We start from the raw sequence: 19,910 nt of genomic DNA on the forward strand, positions 1-19,910 counted from the left end.
AGGATAGGTTACGGTGGTAACCCATCCTAAATTCTAATCTAAATGAACACCTGAACAAATCCTCATCTGATTTTTACTTGCTCTGCTATATGTTCTTTCACTTGTTACTCTTGGCCAAATGGTAAGGGGAAAGGGTATGGGGGTAAAGAGAGAAAAAAAGGCAAGGGAACCGGCAAAATTTACACCGCGAACGATGGACACGTTTATATTTTCGAGACAGTGTTCCAATACTTTGTCAGGTTTGCGAAATTCTTGTAACTTAAATGATTCCCAAGGTCATTTACCAAATAGTGTAAATGTTTTAAATGATAATGTATCAACCTAAACTATGACCAGGCCAACTCCTAGCTAAGATAAAATATAAAATCAAAATTATTGCGTGCTGATCTTTAAAGTCATCTCGTGACTGTGAAAAAGCGCACATGAAAGACGACTGCTTGAAATGGGTGCGCAAACAATAAACACACCTCTGCGTGAAGAGGATGTAAGGGAGGAAGAGGAAAAGAGGAACAACAAAGTAGTTTATCAATGGGCCACACACAGCTCGCAAAAAAACTTTGAAAATAAAAATATCTTATTCATCATCGCGGTCAACTTGACAACTTCAACAGTTTCACAAACTGGTGCCGAAATATACCCAATAACTTGATATTGGTCAATATTCAATCAAATATCACAGTACTGTGATCAAGTTGGTAATATAATAAAACAATGTTGTTTAAGCCCCAGTGTTTAAGATTTAACCACTATATTAAATGTTAACGTAGTCCAGTTGTGAGCACATTTGCCTAACAAGCGAAAGGTCCCCAGTTCGAGACCGGGTGAAAACGTATGTGGGCCTAGAGAGGGATGGGCGCCACCAGGCTGTACAACACAGTAAATGGTGCCCCTACGACCCTAGTGGTTTAGGGATCCAACCAACTAACCAGATTGCTCTGTATTCTCAAATGCGAACGAAAACCTGTGGGGGCGACATCTAGATAGGAGATTCCACTATGTATGAATGAATGAAAACTTTATTCGAACATCAAAATAAAAAACAACAAAAACAATAACTCAACAACAAATAATGTTACATAATATGTTCGAAAAGGGGTAGTAAGAAGCAAATGCTTATATTCCCTACCCCTTCACCTTCCCCACCAAATACACCAATGATATAACAACAATTGTAATGATATTAATAATAACAGTTATGATATAAGAATAGCAACAATAACACAAAGTTAACTAGACGCACTATTCCCAATCTCCCGCACCACTCATACCCCACCCTTCTCATCTCTGTATTCCACCAGGAATGTTTCTTTGTATCTTGCAAACCGTTCCAAAGCTTGACTCCACACGCAGACACACACATACTTTTCCTGGTGGTTCTCACCTTTGGGATTATGAATTCACTACAACCCCTTAAATTATTATTTCCCTCTTTCCGAATTAATAATTTATGGATATTTTCTGGCACTTTTGTTGGCCTTAAATAACAGTTGTGCTGTGAAAAAAATACTAAATCATCTAATTTTAATAATTTGGACTGCAGGAATAAAATATGAGTATGATCTCGATATCCTACCCTGTGTATGGTTCTAACTTTTTTTTGCACCAAATGCATATTGCACAAACCCTTACGAGACCAACTGTATGTAACATCCTACATGCTGTCATTTCTTTGAGTAAATATTGTGTAAATTATAACTATGACCTTATCCTCCTTGTTTTATAACCTTATCGTCTCTGTTCCTTCTTGGTTTCTTTACCTCACTGTGAAAGTGTGAAACTGGAGTGTCATGCCCAATTTCATTGTCACAATATGTTAACCCATTTTGTAAGAATGACAATAAAGGTATATTCTATTCTATTCTATTCTAATTGCACGTTTTTGGAGGATAAAAAGGGGCTGTAGTGAACTTTTGTAATTATTGCCCCAGACTTCTGCACAATACAGTATGTTAAGTATGGCAGAACTAGAGAACAATATAACACATACAATACATTATAGTTTAAAATGAATTTGGCTTTATTAATTATTGAAATGCTGTAGATACTTTAGTTTGTATGTGTCTGATGTGTGTTTTCCAGCTTAATTTATTGTCTAATATGACCCCTAAAAACTTCATTTCTTATACAGCGTCTATTGCAGCACTATCCATTTTTACTTCTAAATCTTGATTTGCCTTGCTATTACTTAAGAATATTACTTTGGTTTTATTTAAATTTAAAGATAATTTATTTATATCTATCCATTCTTTTAGGTTAATTAATTCACGATTAATACAGGTTACCAAATCATAGTTATCATTTGAATAGAAAATGTTAGTGTTGTCTGCAAATATTACTATTTTCAATAATACAAAAGTAATCCAAATTTATCAACATATGATTCACTTCATAATAATTAATGTTAGTATTTTTTACTAGTATTTGTTTTGGGGACTCAGTGAGACTATATTACGACCGTATCATAACCTTATGTATTTTACAACAATTAATAGATCCGACAGAGATCAGTAAGCCACACCCACTATAGTTACGGTATCCATGTATGACACACGGAGCAAATAGAGTGGCCCAAAAAACTGAGGAACTCTTGAATCGCAATTCCTGATAGCATAGCCGTATACAGACGCTCCCCTACTTCCAAACATTTGAGTTACGAAAAACGGTAGACACGAACTTTTTTTTTTCGGGATGTCGGAAAATATCTGGACATTGCTGTAAGTTAGATTTTGTATTGAGTGCACCTTTTTACAAATACAAGACATTACTTTAGTGGTTCTTTCCGCCGCTACCGGAGTGTGGCGCTGTGAGAGGTCACCCAGCATCCACCCTCTTCCTAGTTCTTGTGTAAACATTCTATACTGTATCTCCAGCGTGCTAAGAATTTCATTATTTGCATTTTTTAATATCTCGTGCATCCCTTCAACATGGTTGTTGTAAAGTGTAAAGAAGAGTCGAGTCGTTTTGAAATGAAAGTGCTATATTGAAGCTTGATGCTGTTGAGAAAATGGTTGGATCGCTTTTTTTTTTAAATGGAACTTGAGAAACTGTTACAACATGTTCTGTATTTTCAAGCCCATAATATTCTATTTGTATTTGTGGTAATAAAAACTTCAACGAAACTGCTCCTCTAGTACCATTTTTTTAACCTTCTAGTCTTTCATTTGGATGTTGATTCGAACACAAACAAAAAACAGATTGTCCTCCTTTGAGAGGCACGGTCTGATGTGCATTTGCATCTAATAGCGATAGCACTTTGCACATAGTACAGAGAATACATCTAGTCATGTTTATTTTATTTAGTTGACACTTGTATACACAAATGTTATGTGCTAGGTACTCAGAGGTCACATGTAACTCCACCCTTCGGCCCCTTACGTGGATGCCTGTGTCAACAACTTGCAACGTGGCCTTCCCCTGAGGATTATGCTACTGACTGCAAACTAATTACCCATCAATAAAATGAGTCATCGGAGTTTGAACACAGGAAACACCAAGGCAGCTCCTCCTAAACCAACAAGCACGTTCCTGACCGCTAATAAAAAACATCTGCCTTGATTTCAAAACTGGTAAAAGGGGGCAGAAAAATCGAACCTCCAAAAAGCAGCACTTGGGGCCTCAGACTGAAAATACTAGTTTTCGGCATCATTGTCATCATTAGCACTTTCATGGGACAAATAGGTAATTTATTTATAATTTATTTCAGCATCAGTCGGGGACATGCATGTTGACTTTGCGATGTTGTAGAAGGGTGTATTTGTTTTTGGAGTCATGCTCACTTTATTTAGTTACTAGTCGGTGGATATTTTCCATATTCAACCTGTTTACTATTCTCCAAATACTCATTTACATTAGATTGGACCAGTGTTTCTCATATAGTGGGGCATGCGTGTGACCTCGGGATTTTTTTCTAACTGTCCAAGAATTATGTGCAATTGCACCGCCACTACATTAGGCGGCAGTAGCACCTTATTGGCTAAGTCCACTCGTGGTGAAGAAGGCTTAGGTTCACATTGTGGATTTTTTTGTACGCCTGAACGGCATTTTATCCCACCGGACCCAGGCATGGTTCGTTACGTGGCCTCTTCTGCTCATACGGGAAATTATTGCCGTTCACACAGTAAACGCATAGATGTTGCATCTAGTTGGAAATGTAAAAAAACTCACAAAAACATTGAACTTCACCCAAAAAACAGAATTGGTCTGCGGTGTGAACCTAGCTGAAGTTTACACTGAGCATTAGCGCTCTGCACAAAGTGATTGACATGAAGTGTAGTAGACCCTCTCAAAATACATTGTGAAAATTTTGAACGAAGCGTGACTATGGACAAAGAAAAGGCTGAGGTTCTAAAAGTTTTGCAAGAGGAGATTATGGAGCCATATATATTGAGCTTTCACTTAAAGACATGCTGCAGTAGCTCAGGAGGTAGAGTGCTCGTCTTGGGATCAAGGGATCCCAGTTCGAATCCCGGCATGTTCGTGTTATATGTCAAAGTGTCCTTGGGTAAGACACTGAACCCCTAATACCCTCAATAAGCAGGTTAGCGTCTTACATGGCTGCAATACAAGGCCGCTATTGGGAAATGTGGAGCACATTGTAAAGCGCTTTGGGAAGTCATTGACTTGAAATGCAGATCATTTCATTTCAATAGCGCTGGTGAGCCGCGTGTGTTTCAGTTTTTTTTTTTTTTTAATTAATTGGCTTAGGGGGGTTGCGAAAGCTTTCTTATTCCACTTTCATTTCAAAAGAAATGGCTTGCCTTTTCTATACACTTTACACCAACCATATTGAATGGATGCACAAGATAATAAACATTAAAAATGTCAACTGGCGATAGTATAGACGTAGAATAGACAATATAGAATGTTTACACACGAACTAGGAGGAGGAAGCAGACTTTTTTTTACTTCCGGGTGGATGCTGGGTGGCCTCTTTCAGCGCCACACGCCGGTAGTGGCAGCAAGAACCACTAGAGTAAAGCAATGTTTTTCGACGTCCCGAAAAAAATGATCGGATCTACCGTTTATCGAAAATCGAATGGTCGTAATTAGCAACTGAGATGCACGTAACTCTGAATAAGTGTAAAGCTGTCATTTAAAGACATCACTGCAGAGGATTATAGACACGGCCCAAAATATCACTGGCTGCCCGCTGTCCAGCCTGGAACACATTACGAGTTCTTGCTATCTTAGCAGAGCTAAGCACATTCTGAAAGACTCATCACACCCCAGCAACAATTTTTTTTGGAGCTGCTACCATCAGGCCAACTGTTCAGATTCCATATTGCCCAAACAAACAGATTAAGAGATAGCTTTTTCCTCAAGGCTACTGCAGTTGTAAAACACCGTTTCAAAAAGTCCTTGTTCTAAGTGCAATACCTCGGTTTTGGGGTGCAATATTTTGGCTATGTACAGTTTTTATTTTAGATGCTCTTGACTTAATTCTAAAACAGTTATGGAGAGGAAGTATTTTATTTGCAGTAGAAGTACTATATTTAATTTTTATACTGTTAAATGTTTTTACTTTGTATTGTTTAATTTATTTACACCTGACCTCATTCCCATATTTATGTGCAAATGGAAAATCTTTCAGTTGTCACATTGACTTGTTAGTTTTAAATGCAACACCCCGGTTAAAATGCAATACCCAGGTTGTAAATACTTTCTATTTGATGTGAACACTTTATATTCATCTGTTATGAGTCTTTTTTGCCAACTGCAGTGCAACTGTAATCTCGTTGTAGCAATACAATGACAATAAAGCTGATTCTGATTCTAAATAAATTTTGATTATTTAACGTCAAGCAAGCAAAAATCTACAATAACCTCTGCAAGCATTCCATGCGGTCTCAGTATAATTTGAGTCAAAATATTTTGCTCGGAAGTCATACTTCCAGACTATTTTTAGACCTGTTCAGTTTACATTAAGATAACAATACAACTTACAGCGTCCGTGAACCATGACCCGCATTCCTATTGCGATCAAATATAATATAGCCGTTGAAGCAGAAGTGATCCTTTCAACCGCCCACTTCCACTTTTGGCACCAAAACAAATCAGATTATTTTCATCAAGTAATAACATTATACAGTCAGTCAATCGTCAATTTTTTACATAATACACTATTCAACACAATGAATGTGTCTGCTACCCAGAAGCTTTTTTGTCTTTGCCTGACCAATTAATGGTAGTCCCTATGAAATGCATTCCCAAAATTCCTTGCAGCTACTCCACTTTGCACCATCTGTGGTGGCAGCATGTGAGCAAAGACCCCGCCTCCCTCTTACAGTTGACTTGAAATCACTTGACAGTTGAGTCAGTTGAGTTGTTCTTATGCTGTAAATTTCATGAAAACAACACAGTAGTTTGTGACGTTTGTCCTCACATCCTTACCTTCATGCCAGCAGCTGCAGCGGGTCCCCCGGGGTCCACGGCTTGGATGTGGCAGGGTTTGCTTCCTCGCACAACAAAGCCCCAGCCCACAGCGTCGCCAACGATCTGTGAATGGCCAAATCAAGATATGCATACAAATGAGGAATTTGGATGGTACCATATTTTCTTGACTATCAGTCACAGATTTTTCACAGTTTGTTCATGGGTGCAATTTATAATTTATTCTCATTATCGACACATATTATTCATGATTTGATTGGCCAAGCAATATACTGTATAAACTGTAGCATAGAAAAAAACTTTAGTGTCTTAGCTTGTAAATGAAATCTATGTGCTGCTCCGTTGGAATAAATGCATTATTAAAGATATAGGGATTTCTGCACTATGAAAAAAAAGTCCATAAAAAAGAAAATAAAAATACTGGATGGCTTGACTTGCTTTTTGCTTGCAAATACGATTACTAATTCTATTGTTTAGGGCTGAGGTGTGCGCTAAATGAGAATTCTTAATCTCACTATCACCCTCTGCTGTGTGGCAAGAAAATTGCGTGCCTCACTCTGCATCTTAGACCCTCAGCACAATAATACGTTAAATACTGCATCTTTTGAATCAAGGCATCCAACATGAAAAGGTCCATGCAAAGTAAAACAAATTACTCAATGGCTTGACTTGCTGTTAGCTTATTAACTAATTCTATTGTTTTGGGGGATGAGGTGTGCGCCAAATCAGAATTCTTGGTCTCACTATCGCCCCCTGCCACGAGGCAAAAAGAATTACGCGGCTCACTTTGCATCTGTAGAAGCTCAGTACAGTAATGTTACATACTAATTGTATTAATAATATTTATTATATAATGTGAAAATTCAGCGAGTTTGAAACGGAAAATAACAAATATGGGAAGTTAGATGGGAACTTACATATACTGTATATATAATATATATATATATATATATATATATATATATATATATATATATATGTATATATATATATATTTATTTGTTTTTCCAGTACAACAGCTGTGCCTCCCCTGACTGCAGGTCACTGGTTAAATCTGTGTGTATTGAGTATCTATGCTTCTGGCTAGCAACATACAAGGAGAACTTGTAAACAAGCGAGACACAGAAACCAACCAACCTTTATAGCACGTTTTATGACAATACTTCATCAATTGTGGCAAGGGACTTAGTTAATCTCGAGTTAAACGCGGAAACGACATCTATCGGCCTAATGTCCCTATTAGGTTATTACCAAACCCCATGTAAACGGGGGTAACTCTCACCACTCGTTATATTAATGGTTTATTCGGATTGGTCCAAAATTCTGATCTGGATCGATTTACTGCATGTAAACCTACGTCGAAATGCATGAAGGCATCCTTTAAAAGTGACACTTAGGGCCAGTGTGCATGCATGTGACCTACAGTGAAAGTCCTCTTTAGAAATGGCCCTCCAGGGGTTTGCAGCTCCTCAGGACTCACATGTCTCTTCAGAACTGTTCAGACAAAGAACATTTTATGATGTTACCAATTCGAGCCAGAAACACTCATTCTTAAAAAGAAAAAAATGCAGTGTATAACTTCCTCAAACATGATAATCAAGTGTTTTTAGAAATGTCTGCAATTTATCACCGTAAAAGGTTTTCTGAATAATTCAAGTTAGAATGGACACTCTGAATATTTGTTTTTGCCATGGGACTGTTATTAAAAGAGGCCTTTGTATATAATTTGTGTATTTTATATTGGCATTATCAATGTAACTAAACATAACAACTCAATCCATTTTGGGGTTGATGTAGAACAGAGGTCTCAAATTCAATTGAGGGGTCACTGAAACTAAGATCCAGGCTAGGTTGGGCCAGAAAAATTTTCCACTGTTCTTAAAGGGACAGTGTTTTATATTTGTCCACTAGATGTCGCTACAATGTGTAGTGCAACCAAAAATGAATCCAAGGAAGAGTACAAAGAAAAGCGTCTGTTAATGTGACACCTTGACTGTAAACTGTAGGTGGCAATGTGCCCTTTAATAACTGGACGGAACTTCTAACGTTGCAGGTGCACGCATCAAACTCAACCCTGCACTTATCAGAATTGGAATGTTCTGGAAGAATTTTGCATGTCTAGAATTTTATCTCCGAGCCATATGTACTCATGAAAAGAGCCATATATGGCTTGGGAGTCAAATGTACTCATGAAAATAGCCATAGGTTCCTGACCCCTGCAGTACACCATACAGCGACATCTAGTGGTAAAATAAAACACACGTTACCTTCAAGTGATTAGTACTTGCCTGCTGAGTGTGAGAGGAGAAAAAAACTCAACTCGTGTAAAGTGATATAAAGTTTGTCCTGAAAACACGATACACAATAAAACTGTTCCCAGGCCACAATTAACAATTGAACTGTGTCAAGCTATCAGGTTGAATTTGTTTCCACACAAACATTAGATTACATTATATGCAAGTTAGTGCAAGGTTTGTTTAAATTGTGTGATGTGTATTCTAAAGGGGAAATTTTGGGAGTGAGTGTCTGTGTCTGGGTATGTGTAAGGGGCAGTTCCTTTTCCTGTTTTGTTGTGCCTACCTTGGGATCATGTCAAGGACTTCATACACCCAAACACAAACCTCCATGCACACAGACAAACATTAAGATCAAGTAACATCGATATCAGGATTCTCAAAGCTGTGGCCTGGGCACCAAATGAGGCCCTTAGGATGATAGTTTGAGGCCCCCGCCCTAATATGTAAGACAAAGGCACATATTTTACCACAAGATGTAGCTGCACTCTGTCATGCAACCAAAAACTCGTGCTAAAACTTCAAAATGAAAATTCAAACTACGGACACTCAAAGTGACTATAATGCACCATTTTTCCTTTATTTTTTGCCCAGCCTTTTGCCAGGTTTTTGTTTTTCAGGTACTCATAGCAGCAAAATTTCTCGATCCACAAGTATTTTAAACAATGCGCATTTAATTGATAGTTAATGTACTTTTGGTAATATTTAAATAAAAATTCCTTTGTATAATGAAGGACATTTTTTACCACTAGAAGGCACAGAGTATTACACACCATACCTTTAAGTGCAGCCTGAGCTGGAATTCATAACTGATTTATTTTTCTATTAATTCCTAATGTTTTCATATTTTTTGTCGGGAATTTTTAAAATCAGTGAATGGTTTTAATCAGAACTTTTTTGGCCCAACCTCACCCATACCGTACCTTTGGCAGCTCCCAAGTAAATTGAGGTCGAGACCCCTGATTTATATGCTCAAGCTTTCAATTTGATTACATGGTTTTCATTGCATTATTCAAACTAAAAGTTGTAATTAAATGTTAATGAAATCATGGACTACAAATAGAGGAGGACGAAGTAGATGGTAACCAGGGTCGCATTTAGGTTCAACAGTTTGCATTTGGATGCTTACCAGACTTAGGGTTGCACAGAACTGGTGGGCTGCTGCTGAGTGTAGGACTGCTGCTGTAGTAACCACTGCTACCACAGCTGCTGCTCATGCTGCTGCGCCGGATGCCAACGACCATTTTGATTTCTTTAGTCGGACTCACTATAGAGACCACACAACAAAGAGTAAGATCCGGTCATCACAATGTGTTCAATTAATTGATTTCTATAAAAAAAATCAGATTCTTTTTTTTTTTGCAATACCTCTTTGAAAATCCCCAACCAAATTCAACCTGCGTCAATACTTAAATGTGGTTCCAGCAGGCATTTCAAAAAAGGAGTCGATTTTCATTAACAAAAAGTGTCAGAAGTAGTGGGTGCTTTCAAAGAAAAACGTTCAGTCTACATCAATAGTTCTCAAATAGTGGGGAGGGCACAGGGCTCCGTCAGGGGGGTCGTGAACGCACAGAAAGGTAACGGTGCACATCTCACCATCCCGCAGCCAACTATTCTAACATTTTCTCTATTACAACATTTTGAACTCCTACACTGCCGGACCATTACAAAAAGGATGGTTGGCAAATATTAACCAAAAATTAATTTTATTCTTGTCTATATGGCCTTATATGGCAGTGATCAACTATTCACAAAACAAATTAAGAACAAATTAAGAATAATCTCTAATACTCTATCTATAATGCATTATCAAATTGATTTGGTAATAATAATTGATGTTTGTGTAAATATTTTTGTGAAATTTTAAACTAACCTTGTAGAAAGATTGGGTTGGATTTCAATAAACAAACAATGAATGGAAACTCGGTGTACCTTATATCCTTCTAATTTTTTGGACAAAGAAAAAGTTTAAATATGTACGTCTTGATATAATTACCTGACTTCTTGATATATTCATTTAATTCAGTTGTTATGGAAACTCTACATTGTTTCAGGAATTGTTTTAAGTTTGCAGGCATGAGAAGGCCTTGAATTTTATAAGTACTTGCCAGACCTGGTCTAGAAGAAAGGGTCTTATGAAATCGGATTTTTTTCCCACCTCGAAAGTTTCATTTTTGTCATAAGCCCGCCCTCCTGGTGTAAAGTGATTGTCAGCCATTTTGGATGGTCATTTTGTGAAACCATACATTTATTTTAGGTATTCATATGGTTGTAATATTCTGATTAATAGTTTAGTAATAAGACTTTGAAGGAACTGAACAACACTCGTTTTATCCGTCTCGTTACACGGATGTAAACAAACATGTTTAGGAAGAAAAAGGTGTTCCTCTTTACTTGGTATTATTAGATGAAAAATCATTACAAATATATTTAACCTCATCTTGTTTTTGAAATCCATTAGCTGACGTAGCGCTAATAGCTTGAATTATTCGGTCCAGTCAGTAAAGAGCATACTCCCCAATTACAGTTAATTGTCAAGGTGTCACACCAACAGACCCTGTTTTGCATGTACGGCCCTAAGGAATCTTTTATATGGAAGCTCATTAAACAACGTAGGTTCATTGTTGACATTTTATGATGAAAACCCACAGAAAAAACTGTCAACAGCCAGAAACGCCAGCCACGCACACAGAGCAATTTGATTCGGTGAGCGGCAGAGCTGGGCGGAGCTGTGCACACAGTGCATTTCTCTCTGCCCAGCGCCATCTCCACTGAAGGTAAATACATCAGAATCCTTGTTTGCAGGATTTTGTAACATTTTGAAAAAATATCTTTGCTCACACCTTAAAAAAAAAATAGAAGTCAAAATGAGCCTCGATCTTAAGAAACTGCGGGAGGGAGACAAGTTTAAAGTGGTTTATTTGGGGCGGCAATAGCTCAGGAGGTAGAGCGCTCGTCTTGGGATCAAGGGATCCCAGTTCGAATCCCGGCTCGTCCGTGTTACATGTCGAAGTGTCCTTGGGTAAGACACTGAACCCCTAATACCCCCAATAAGCAGGTTAGCGCCTTACATGGCTGCAAGGCCGCTATTGGGAAATGTGGAGCACATTGTAAAGTGCTTTGGGAAGTCATTGACTTGAAAAGCGCTATATAAAATGCAGATCATTTCATTTCATTTTATTTGTTGAAATGTGACACAGGCTCTGGCATTATTATTAAATGATAGATTTTATCAAATAATCCAACGTCACTCAGTGAAATAAAATGCGCGAAAAATGAAATTGAGTCCGTAGAGCAGGTTTGTCGGTTTTGCTGGATTTGGTCTTAAAATATATGGTGTGGCTCTCTCAAAAAGAGAAAAAAAAATCTTTTGTCTCTTTCGGTCAAAAAGGTTCCCAACCTTAATATAATTGTTCCATGTAGTATATGTGAGTCAACATTAGTAGTGTATGTGATGAAGAGCTGACTACCTGACAAAAAGCTGGTGTTGCCTCCATCAGAGTTCTGCTTGCGGAGACAAAAGGGACTGTCATGGCTCTCAGGGATACCTCGACCACGCTCGTGGAGCAGCTCTATTAACCGCCGCCGACGCCTAAAGTTCATCCTGAACTGGAAAAGGAGGGGTCCGTCCACAAAGTGATGCTTGTTTGTGACTGGTAAGAGAATGGTAGAGCACAATTTTACTTAAGCGGATAACAAGTTAAAAAGCTTTTTGAAAAAAGCCACAATTGGTTTTGATTAAAGTCGGATGACGGGATTGAGCTGCAAATAACACAAGATTTCGTTATATCAAAAGCAGTTCGGAACTAACGCCTCATCATTTTTGTTTTAACACATTTTAATGTGTTTTTGTGAAGTTTATCTACATCGATATGGGTAAACTATGGCTCTCGGGCCACAAATGGCCCGTTAATTATTATTAATATCGGTGTGTTTTCCCATTGTGTCACATTACTTTTGTTTCTCTAATAGAAGGAGTGCCCAAACCACACTGGACTTTGTTGGATTACATCATTTCTACAAAATTGAACGATTGGTTTTACACATGCGTCATTGAACTACATTGAGCACATTTGCGCATGCCGGTGCAGGTTAAACAGATCGTTTTCCAGCAATGCTTTTCCTTTTAAAATTATTTGCATTTTGTTTCAATTTTCCCTTTTGACCCCTTCTGCCAAGACAAACGTAACGATATGCTTTCCTGTATTTTATCATTTGTTGATCAATTTAAATTGTGTACGCCGTAAATCAATTAATGCAAATGAGGAAATAATTATTTCAAAAGCTCGTTTATGTTAAATCGATCTCGTCTTGCCCATTTTTGGTTTAATCTCTAATCTCCTACATATAATAAATTACACCCAATTTAGCGGGGAAAGAAATAAGGAATTTGCTTGGATTGTCTGTTTTGTTTATTTTGTAAATAAAATCAACTTTACACGATTTTTTTTGTTTTCATTTGAACGTTGTCCGTCGTGCTCAGAGTAAATAGGTGCTGTGTTGTGTTTGTAAGGTTTATTATTGCTCAATAAGGGGAATTGCAATCATAAATAAGGGGGGCAATTGGCTGATCTTGAGAGGTATCGAGTTAAAAATTCAGAACGACCATGCAGGCGATTAGCAACCGCTCTGCACTTAACTTTGAATAAGGGTTAAACAAGAGTTAATTTTTTTGACAAGTAAGCAACAATCTACACCTCTCAAAAGCGTTCCTTTAAAACAAGGGTCGGCAACCTATGACACACGTGCCAGAGGTTGCACGCGAGGGGTTAACCAGTGGCACGCGAGCGCACGGCAAAATAATGATTATTTTTTTTAAATGCGCATTTTTACCTGAAATTTAGACATTTTCAGTTGCACGCTGTATTTATGGTAGCGCTTCCCTCCTCTGCTTCGTGTGTGTGTGCGTTTGTGCGGCGCCTCACAGAGAGCTCCGTGTTTTAACCCAGCCAACGAAACACACGCGCACGATAAATGAACAAATCATGACGGCTCCTCTAGCGAAAACATCTCGTTCTTTCCAGCCAGCGTGAACAGACAAATGGGGCTTTGTGCAAAAAAATGACCGTGCCTCGAGAGCGTTGTACCCCGCACATCAAGTGTTAAAAGTAATTATGAGACGAAACATGAACATGAATTCAAGGATGAGTCTGACATGGCGGAGAAATTAAAATGCGCAGTGTCCAGGTATGGCCAATGAACACAGACCCTGAAAACCTTTGTCACCGCTAAAAAGACCACCACTGAAGTTATCACATTGCTCACTGCATAGCAAAGCACAGAAAACCATTTACTGATGGCGAATATTTTTAAGAAGCATGCGTGTGTGCGTGTGTTCGCGCGCGTGCGTGCCTTCTGCTTTGCTGCTGTTATTGCAAGTTTTGAAATTTTCTGCAACAAGATATCATTGATGAATGGTATGGTAGCTGTCCATATCACTTGTTTTTTGATTGTAGTTCATTGTTGATGAAGAATGGTTGATTCTGGTTAATTATTGTGCTAAAAAGTTGGGGTCATGGACGGCTACAGGCCTTTCTACTTGTTTTTCCACATTCATGTTTTAGTTGATTGATGAACAAGAATAGTGGAAGATAAATTGGTGAGATACGATTTCAATGTATATCCATGTTGTACATTTGGACTGGTGTAAAATGAAAGCTCTATTGGATATAAAACACACTGAAAAATAACACACTGGCACACTGATTTACAAGGAAATTTGAAAGTTGCTGACCCCTGCTTTAGAACTTTTCCTACAGTGGTTCTCAATTCTGACATAAAATCCAAAATATTTTGATTCCAGTCAAAGAAAGCTGAGCACTCTGAAATTGCTGTCTCATGCAGCTCTGTATGTTTTCGTATGAAATATTATCTACATGTGTTCACTCCTTTGGAAAAAGGGACACACAAAGAACACATTTTGAACATCCCAAGAGCTGCCGTGTGCGCGTGGGAGCCCACAATGCATCACAACACATTCCAAGAACTTTGAAATGCTCGGCTCTATTAAAGACACACACATAAGAGAAAGAGGTCTTGTCTGCTTTCTCTTCCTTTGCTTTGCAAACAACAGTTATCACATGACTGATTTTTAATCATATTTATGAGACCGTGTTCCAAATTACCATATGCAAAAGGGTTTATAAGGTCAAGAATAAACCATGAAGCCACGTCAATGCTCCTCACATAAGTAATTGAATTGTACACCATGTCTGCATTACACTAGAATTAACATCATTTGGAGGCCTGACAGAATGTCTTGCAGATTATTAGGGATCAGTGTTGGGACTAATATGTTAAAAATGAATGCATTCCTGGACCGCAATCAATTTTTCTTAGTAATGAGTAACATGTTATTGACAAAATATAATCTATTTAATCTATTGCCGTCACTACATTGTGCATTACAGTGTTATTTTATCTACTTAATGTGTATAAATCATGAATTGGACGGTCCTGACTCCTGAATACTCGTGTATCACTCACATTTTCACGTCCGGTCTGTGGGGTAGGCGAAGTTACATAATCAAAACAGTTATAACTTAACCCATTCTATGTAATGCAATTATGAATACCAGGGGTAGGAGTAGTCGTGATAGGGCAGCACTAACTGTACCCCCCCAGTACAGTCTGCTAAAATGATTTTCCCTAAGGAGGCCAAATAAATTATTGTTATTCCCTTAGCGTGTGGCTATTTTTAAAGCAATTAAAGGGGGTTGGCTTATATGTGAGTATATATGGTAATTTGTAACTAGTTACTTGATGGGTCACGCACTACTTTTTGATTTCCATGCCAGGGTTGGGTAGGGTTACTTTAACTGGATTACTTTCAATTACTTTTGGATTACTCCAGTAACAAATATGCTAATAAAAGAAAAAAGAAACTTAATATGAATAAAATGACTACATTTTGTGCAGGCTTGGGGAGTAACGAAATACATGGAACGGCAAAAATGATGTTGGCAAGCTGTTTGGATTTATTTTCATTTTGTTTTTGTCGCATTTTATGTTAGTTTTGCCGGAGATCAAGAGATCATAGCCAGGAGAGAAAGCTTACTACGTGTTGTGAGTCATAATTTTATTCATATTTAGTTTATTTTGTCTTTTATTAGCATATTTGGTATTGGAGTAATCCAAAAGTAATTGAAAGTAATCAAGTTAAAGTAACTCAACCCAACCCTGGTCCATGCATATGGGGGTTGGCCTAGAAAGGAATGGGCATCCTGAGGTTGTACTTGCCCAAGACGCACCACATGAAGTGGTACTATGACGACCCAGGTGGTTATGGGCTGCGTGAACGCAGGGGAGTATCTGAATTACTTTTTAAATTAAGCGTCTAATGTCTGTAAATGTTTAGTTTTTCAGTAACACAAACCCCTGGCTAGGCTTTTTTTTTACCTAAAAATGTATTCATTGTTATTCTTGTTTTGTCCATGGGGTGGTGCACGTGGTGGTGTACAAAGGTTGCATTCCTTGTATCGTCAGGCAGGTATCTGATCCAGAAGGGGACAGGGTTTTTGACCGCTACGCAAAAGCTGCACTACGCGAAAGCTGCACTACGCGAAAGCTACGCGATAGCTGTTTTTTTGTTTTGTTTTTTTTGTCAATCCTTTGTTCAAGTTTCTTTAATGTTGAGGAGCAAGCTATCTGACACGAGGCTTGAAAAGCTTTTGCTCCTCATATACAATCACAGGTTTAAGATGGGGTAAGATAGTCTGGTTGGCAGGATACATGATGGAAGTCGTACAGAATGTCTCATTTGGCTCAGGTTATTAGATTTACACTTCTGTGGTTAACACACATTGTTGTGTATTTTATTGTTGAACTGTTTACTTTTGTTGTGAAAAAGATTTGAAGTACAGTAGCATATGACTACTTGACCAGTTGTCTGACATGAGACTGATTTATGCTACAGCGCGAAACTCACCTCATAATGTTTTACTTTCGACTTTTGTTTTGAAAAGTTCAGTTCTAACGTTGTGAGAGTTAGATTAAATTTAATAAATTCACTTTGTATTATTTACCGTTTGTTTTTGTTGCACTTCAAGTGTAGGACAAATCTGTAGCTGGTGATTCAAATACTGCTCAGAAATGTTCAAATTCTTTAACATACGACTTATTTTTAAAGTAAAGGAAATAATTACTTTCCCTGGTAGCTGGTTTCTTTTACTAAAGAGTAAATCAGTCACCAACTCTAACTTTTTGGAATAAGTAGTAAGTAACTATCACTAATTACTTTTTCAAAGAACCATGCCCAAAGCTGGTTACAGATTATTTTAAAGAAACATATGAAGATATCTAAATGAAATTAAATAAAAATTTACCCGAATGAACTCTAAAAAACAGGTTAACAAAAAGTCAATGTTGAATAAGAAAACGGTTTTGATTTGAGACTAGTAATCCAGTAGTAGTAATAAGAGAATCCCCTCTCCTTCCTCACCATGCTGGATGATCCCGTGTTCAAGCAGACGGCGACCCAATTGCTCGGCCTCCTCCCTGGTCGCAATCTCTCCTTCCTGCAGGAGCCAATCGATGAACTCGGAAGCCACCAACGTCCGCTCAAAGTTTCCGCCATCCTCTTCTCTACTCTGTAATATACTGTTCTCTGTGTTCATCAACCTAGGACACATCAATGAACTTAGGTGAGTGGTCATTGAAGGGAAAACCCACAAAGTGGTTTAATTGTTTATAGTGAAATTGAATCGATATGTCTTCATTGTCATTACTGTGCAAACATAGTGATCATATTTTGCAACTTGATTAGACATGGCACTCCAGCATAAACACACTAGATTCAATTGTGAAAAATAAGATGATAGAATTTCCAAGCAAAAATGATCAGTATTGGACCAGTATCAATCGATACTACCCTGTATTTACCTGGATCATATAGATACCAATATTCCCTTTATCAACCACCCCCTTATGTTTATTATTTTGTGTACATCAGAAGCGGGTATTTACTCGATTATGTTTTGGGACATTTTGTACTTCTAAGAGTATTTTTCTATCACCATACTTTTTACTTTTACTTGACCAGATTTGTGAGGAAGAAACTGTACTCTTACTCTGCTACAATAGGCAGCATTGAACCTGTTACTTACATCCCCTCAACGTAAGTACGCGTCTGTCAGTCCCTGCTAAGGCGCATTTATTTTGTCAGAAACCCGGTTTATTTTATTTAGATTTGACCAGTAACCCAAACAACCACCAGTTCGTCTAGTGTAATTTTTGGGGGGCGGGAGTCGAGAAGAAAATGCCAAAGGGAAAAGAACACCTTTCGAACTAACGGATCAGACACATTCCTGACTTTATAATCTGAATGACTAGAGGCATTTGAGGATTAAAACTTATTCCTCGATGCCTGCAAATCTTTTAAGCCGCTGGGTACAATAACAGTAATAGTGCAGAAGCTTGAGATAACTATTTATAGTAAATTGCTCTACAACTATAAAACGAAAATTACTTATAAAAAACTGAAATTATACAGTTAACGTGATAGTTAATAACTAAAATGTGTGATGCAAATGAATACAATTAATACAAAAATACCTGTCAGCTTTGACTACAAAAGATGAAGCGTTTTTGTAGTAAATAATACCGTAATGTCAGAAGTTCAAAATTATATGTAAGACAGATTCCTGACAATCAGTTTCACTTTTGTTTAAAAAGCTTAAAAATATTATGTTGCCTAAATTGACAGTATAAATAAAGTTTTTTTTTTTAATCATCGTGGCTCAGGGGGTAAGACAGCTTATTAATTTTGGTTAATTATTTCGCTGTAATACGGAAATGTTAGGATATTTTTCGATTGTTCTATTATATATATATATATATATATATAGATTTTTTTTTTTTTTTTTTTTTTTTAACTAGCAAAAATAAGGTTTAAAAAGAGCACAAGTGGAGTGGAATCAATATATTTTACTAGGTTCTAATTTTATATATATTTTTGTTTTATTTTTTATTTTTTTTGTAAAATGAGAAAATAATTTAAGTCAGCAAAATTAGGTAAAATATTTTCATTCTATTCTTTTTGGTGCAATCTTGAACATCTTAAAGGTGGTGTCTGTAATTTCGAAATATTCTACCTGCTTACAACTTCTTCTGGCTGAAATTATCATTTCAGCTTCCGTCAAGATGCTTGTTTTGCGCGTGTTAGTATGTGACTCTCTTAGGTTTTGCTTGAATAAACTCTTCTGTTTTCATCATTGAGGTCTGGGTTGACATTTGGACTGTATTTTAAACAGTCCTTTTCTTACACCATTTTTATCCTAAAATAAAATAAGATGCAATCTTATTTTAGCATGGGGAGGAAGGAGAGGGGATTACTACTACAGGATTACAAATCAAAACAGTTTTCTTATTCAACATTGACTTTTTGTTAACTTGTTTTTCAGAGTTCATTCTGGTAAATTTTGATTTAATTTAACTTAGATATCTTTATATATGTTTCTTTAAAATAATCTGTAACCAGTGTTGGGGATTGTACTTTGAAAAAGTAATTCATGATAAGTACTTACTACTTCTTCCAAAAAGTAACAGAGTTGATAACTGATTTACTCTTTAGTAAAAGTAACCAGCTACCAGGTAAAGTAATTATTTCAGTTACTTTAAAAATAAGTTGTTTGTCAAAGAATTTAGACATTTCTGAGCAGTATTTGAATCACCAGCTACAAATTTGTCCTACAAAAACAAACAGTAAATAATAAGGAGAATTTATTAAAATAAAATAAGACTGCAATGTGGCGCATATAAGTACTCTCCGCATCCCCCCCAAACTTATGCGCTCTGCAAACGGATCATTGATGCATGTTAAAAGATAAAAGCAGATGGGCACGGTGAAAAACGATATATAAAGGCTTTTTGGACTCATTGTTAACATACACTTAGGAGAAAATATTTTTACTTTTTAAGGACACCTCAAACTAAGCACACCACCTTATTTAACACAAAATAAGTTATTTCATCTTTTTCTCCATACTACCTCGAGCAGATAAATTAGTGTACGTATTAAAAAAAAGTAATCTGCTGCTACCCACTGATATGGATGAAATTTACGGTTGGTCGGCTGATAAATGGAGGATACAAAAAAATGGGATGCTTTTTGCAATGTTAAAAATTGGGTAATTTTCTGTGGCACAGAAGACAAGGTCCCAGCATACCGATTAAAAAATACAGTTGTAAGCGAGTGTAATTCTTGTATTCGCCTTACTTCATGTTTAA

General features: G+C 37.1%; 1 protein-coding gene and 1 long non-coding RNA gene across 2 annotated transcripts in view; one reads left to right on the forward strand and one right to left on the reverse strand.

The window, feature by feature from the left end:
• The window catches only part of LOC148371590 (uncharacterized), a 30,013-nt gene extending 12,309 nt beyond the window's left edge, over positions 1-17,704 (forward strand). Inside the window, exons 2-3 of the long non-coding RNA XR_015849471.1 lie at positions 12,185-12,340; positions 17,153-17,704. This is a non-coding gene — a long non-coding RNA (uncharacterized LOC148371590). The remainder of the gene's footprint in view (positions 1-12,184; positions 12,341-17,152) is intronic.
• deptor (DEP domain containing MTOR-interacting protein) overlaps positions 1-19,910 on the reverse strand; it is a 45,017-nt gene that overhangs the window by 6,438 nt on the left and 18,669 nt on the right. Inside the window, exons 5-9 of the mRNA XM_088326133.1 lie at positions 17,125-17,303; positions 12,155-12,337; positions 9,814-9,951; positions 7,814-7,884; positions 6,391-6,495 (exon numbers count right to left, since the gene is read on the reverse strand). Coding sequence (XP_088182259.1) covers positions 6,391-6,495; positions 7,814-7,884; positions 9,814-9,951; positions 12,155-12,337; positions 17,125-17,303 — 676 coding nt within the window. The remainder of the gene's footprint in view (positions 1-6,390; positions 6,496-7,813; positions 7,885-9,813; positions 9,952-12,154; positions 12,338-17,124; positions 17,304-19,910) is intronic.

Source organism: Urocampus carinirostris, chromosome 2 (genome assembly GCF_059441175.1).
Source record: "Urocampus carinirostris isolate Australia breed hairy pipefish chromosome 2, RoL_Ucar_1.0, whole genome shotgun sequence".
In the NCBI taxonomy this organism is placed as follows: domain Eukaryota; kingdom Metazoa; phylum Chordata; class Actinopteri; order Syngnathiformes; family Syngnathidae; genus Urocampus; species Urocampus carinirostris.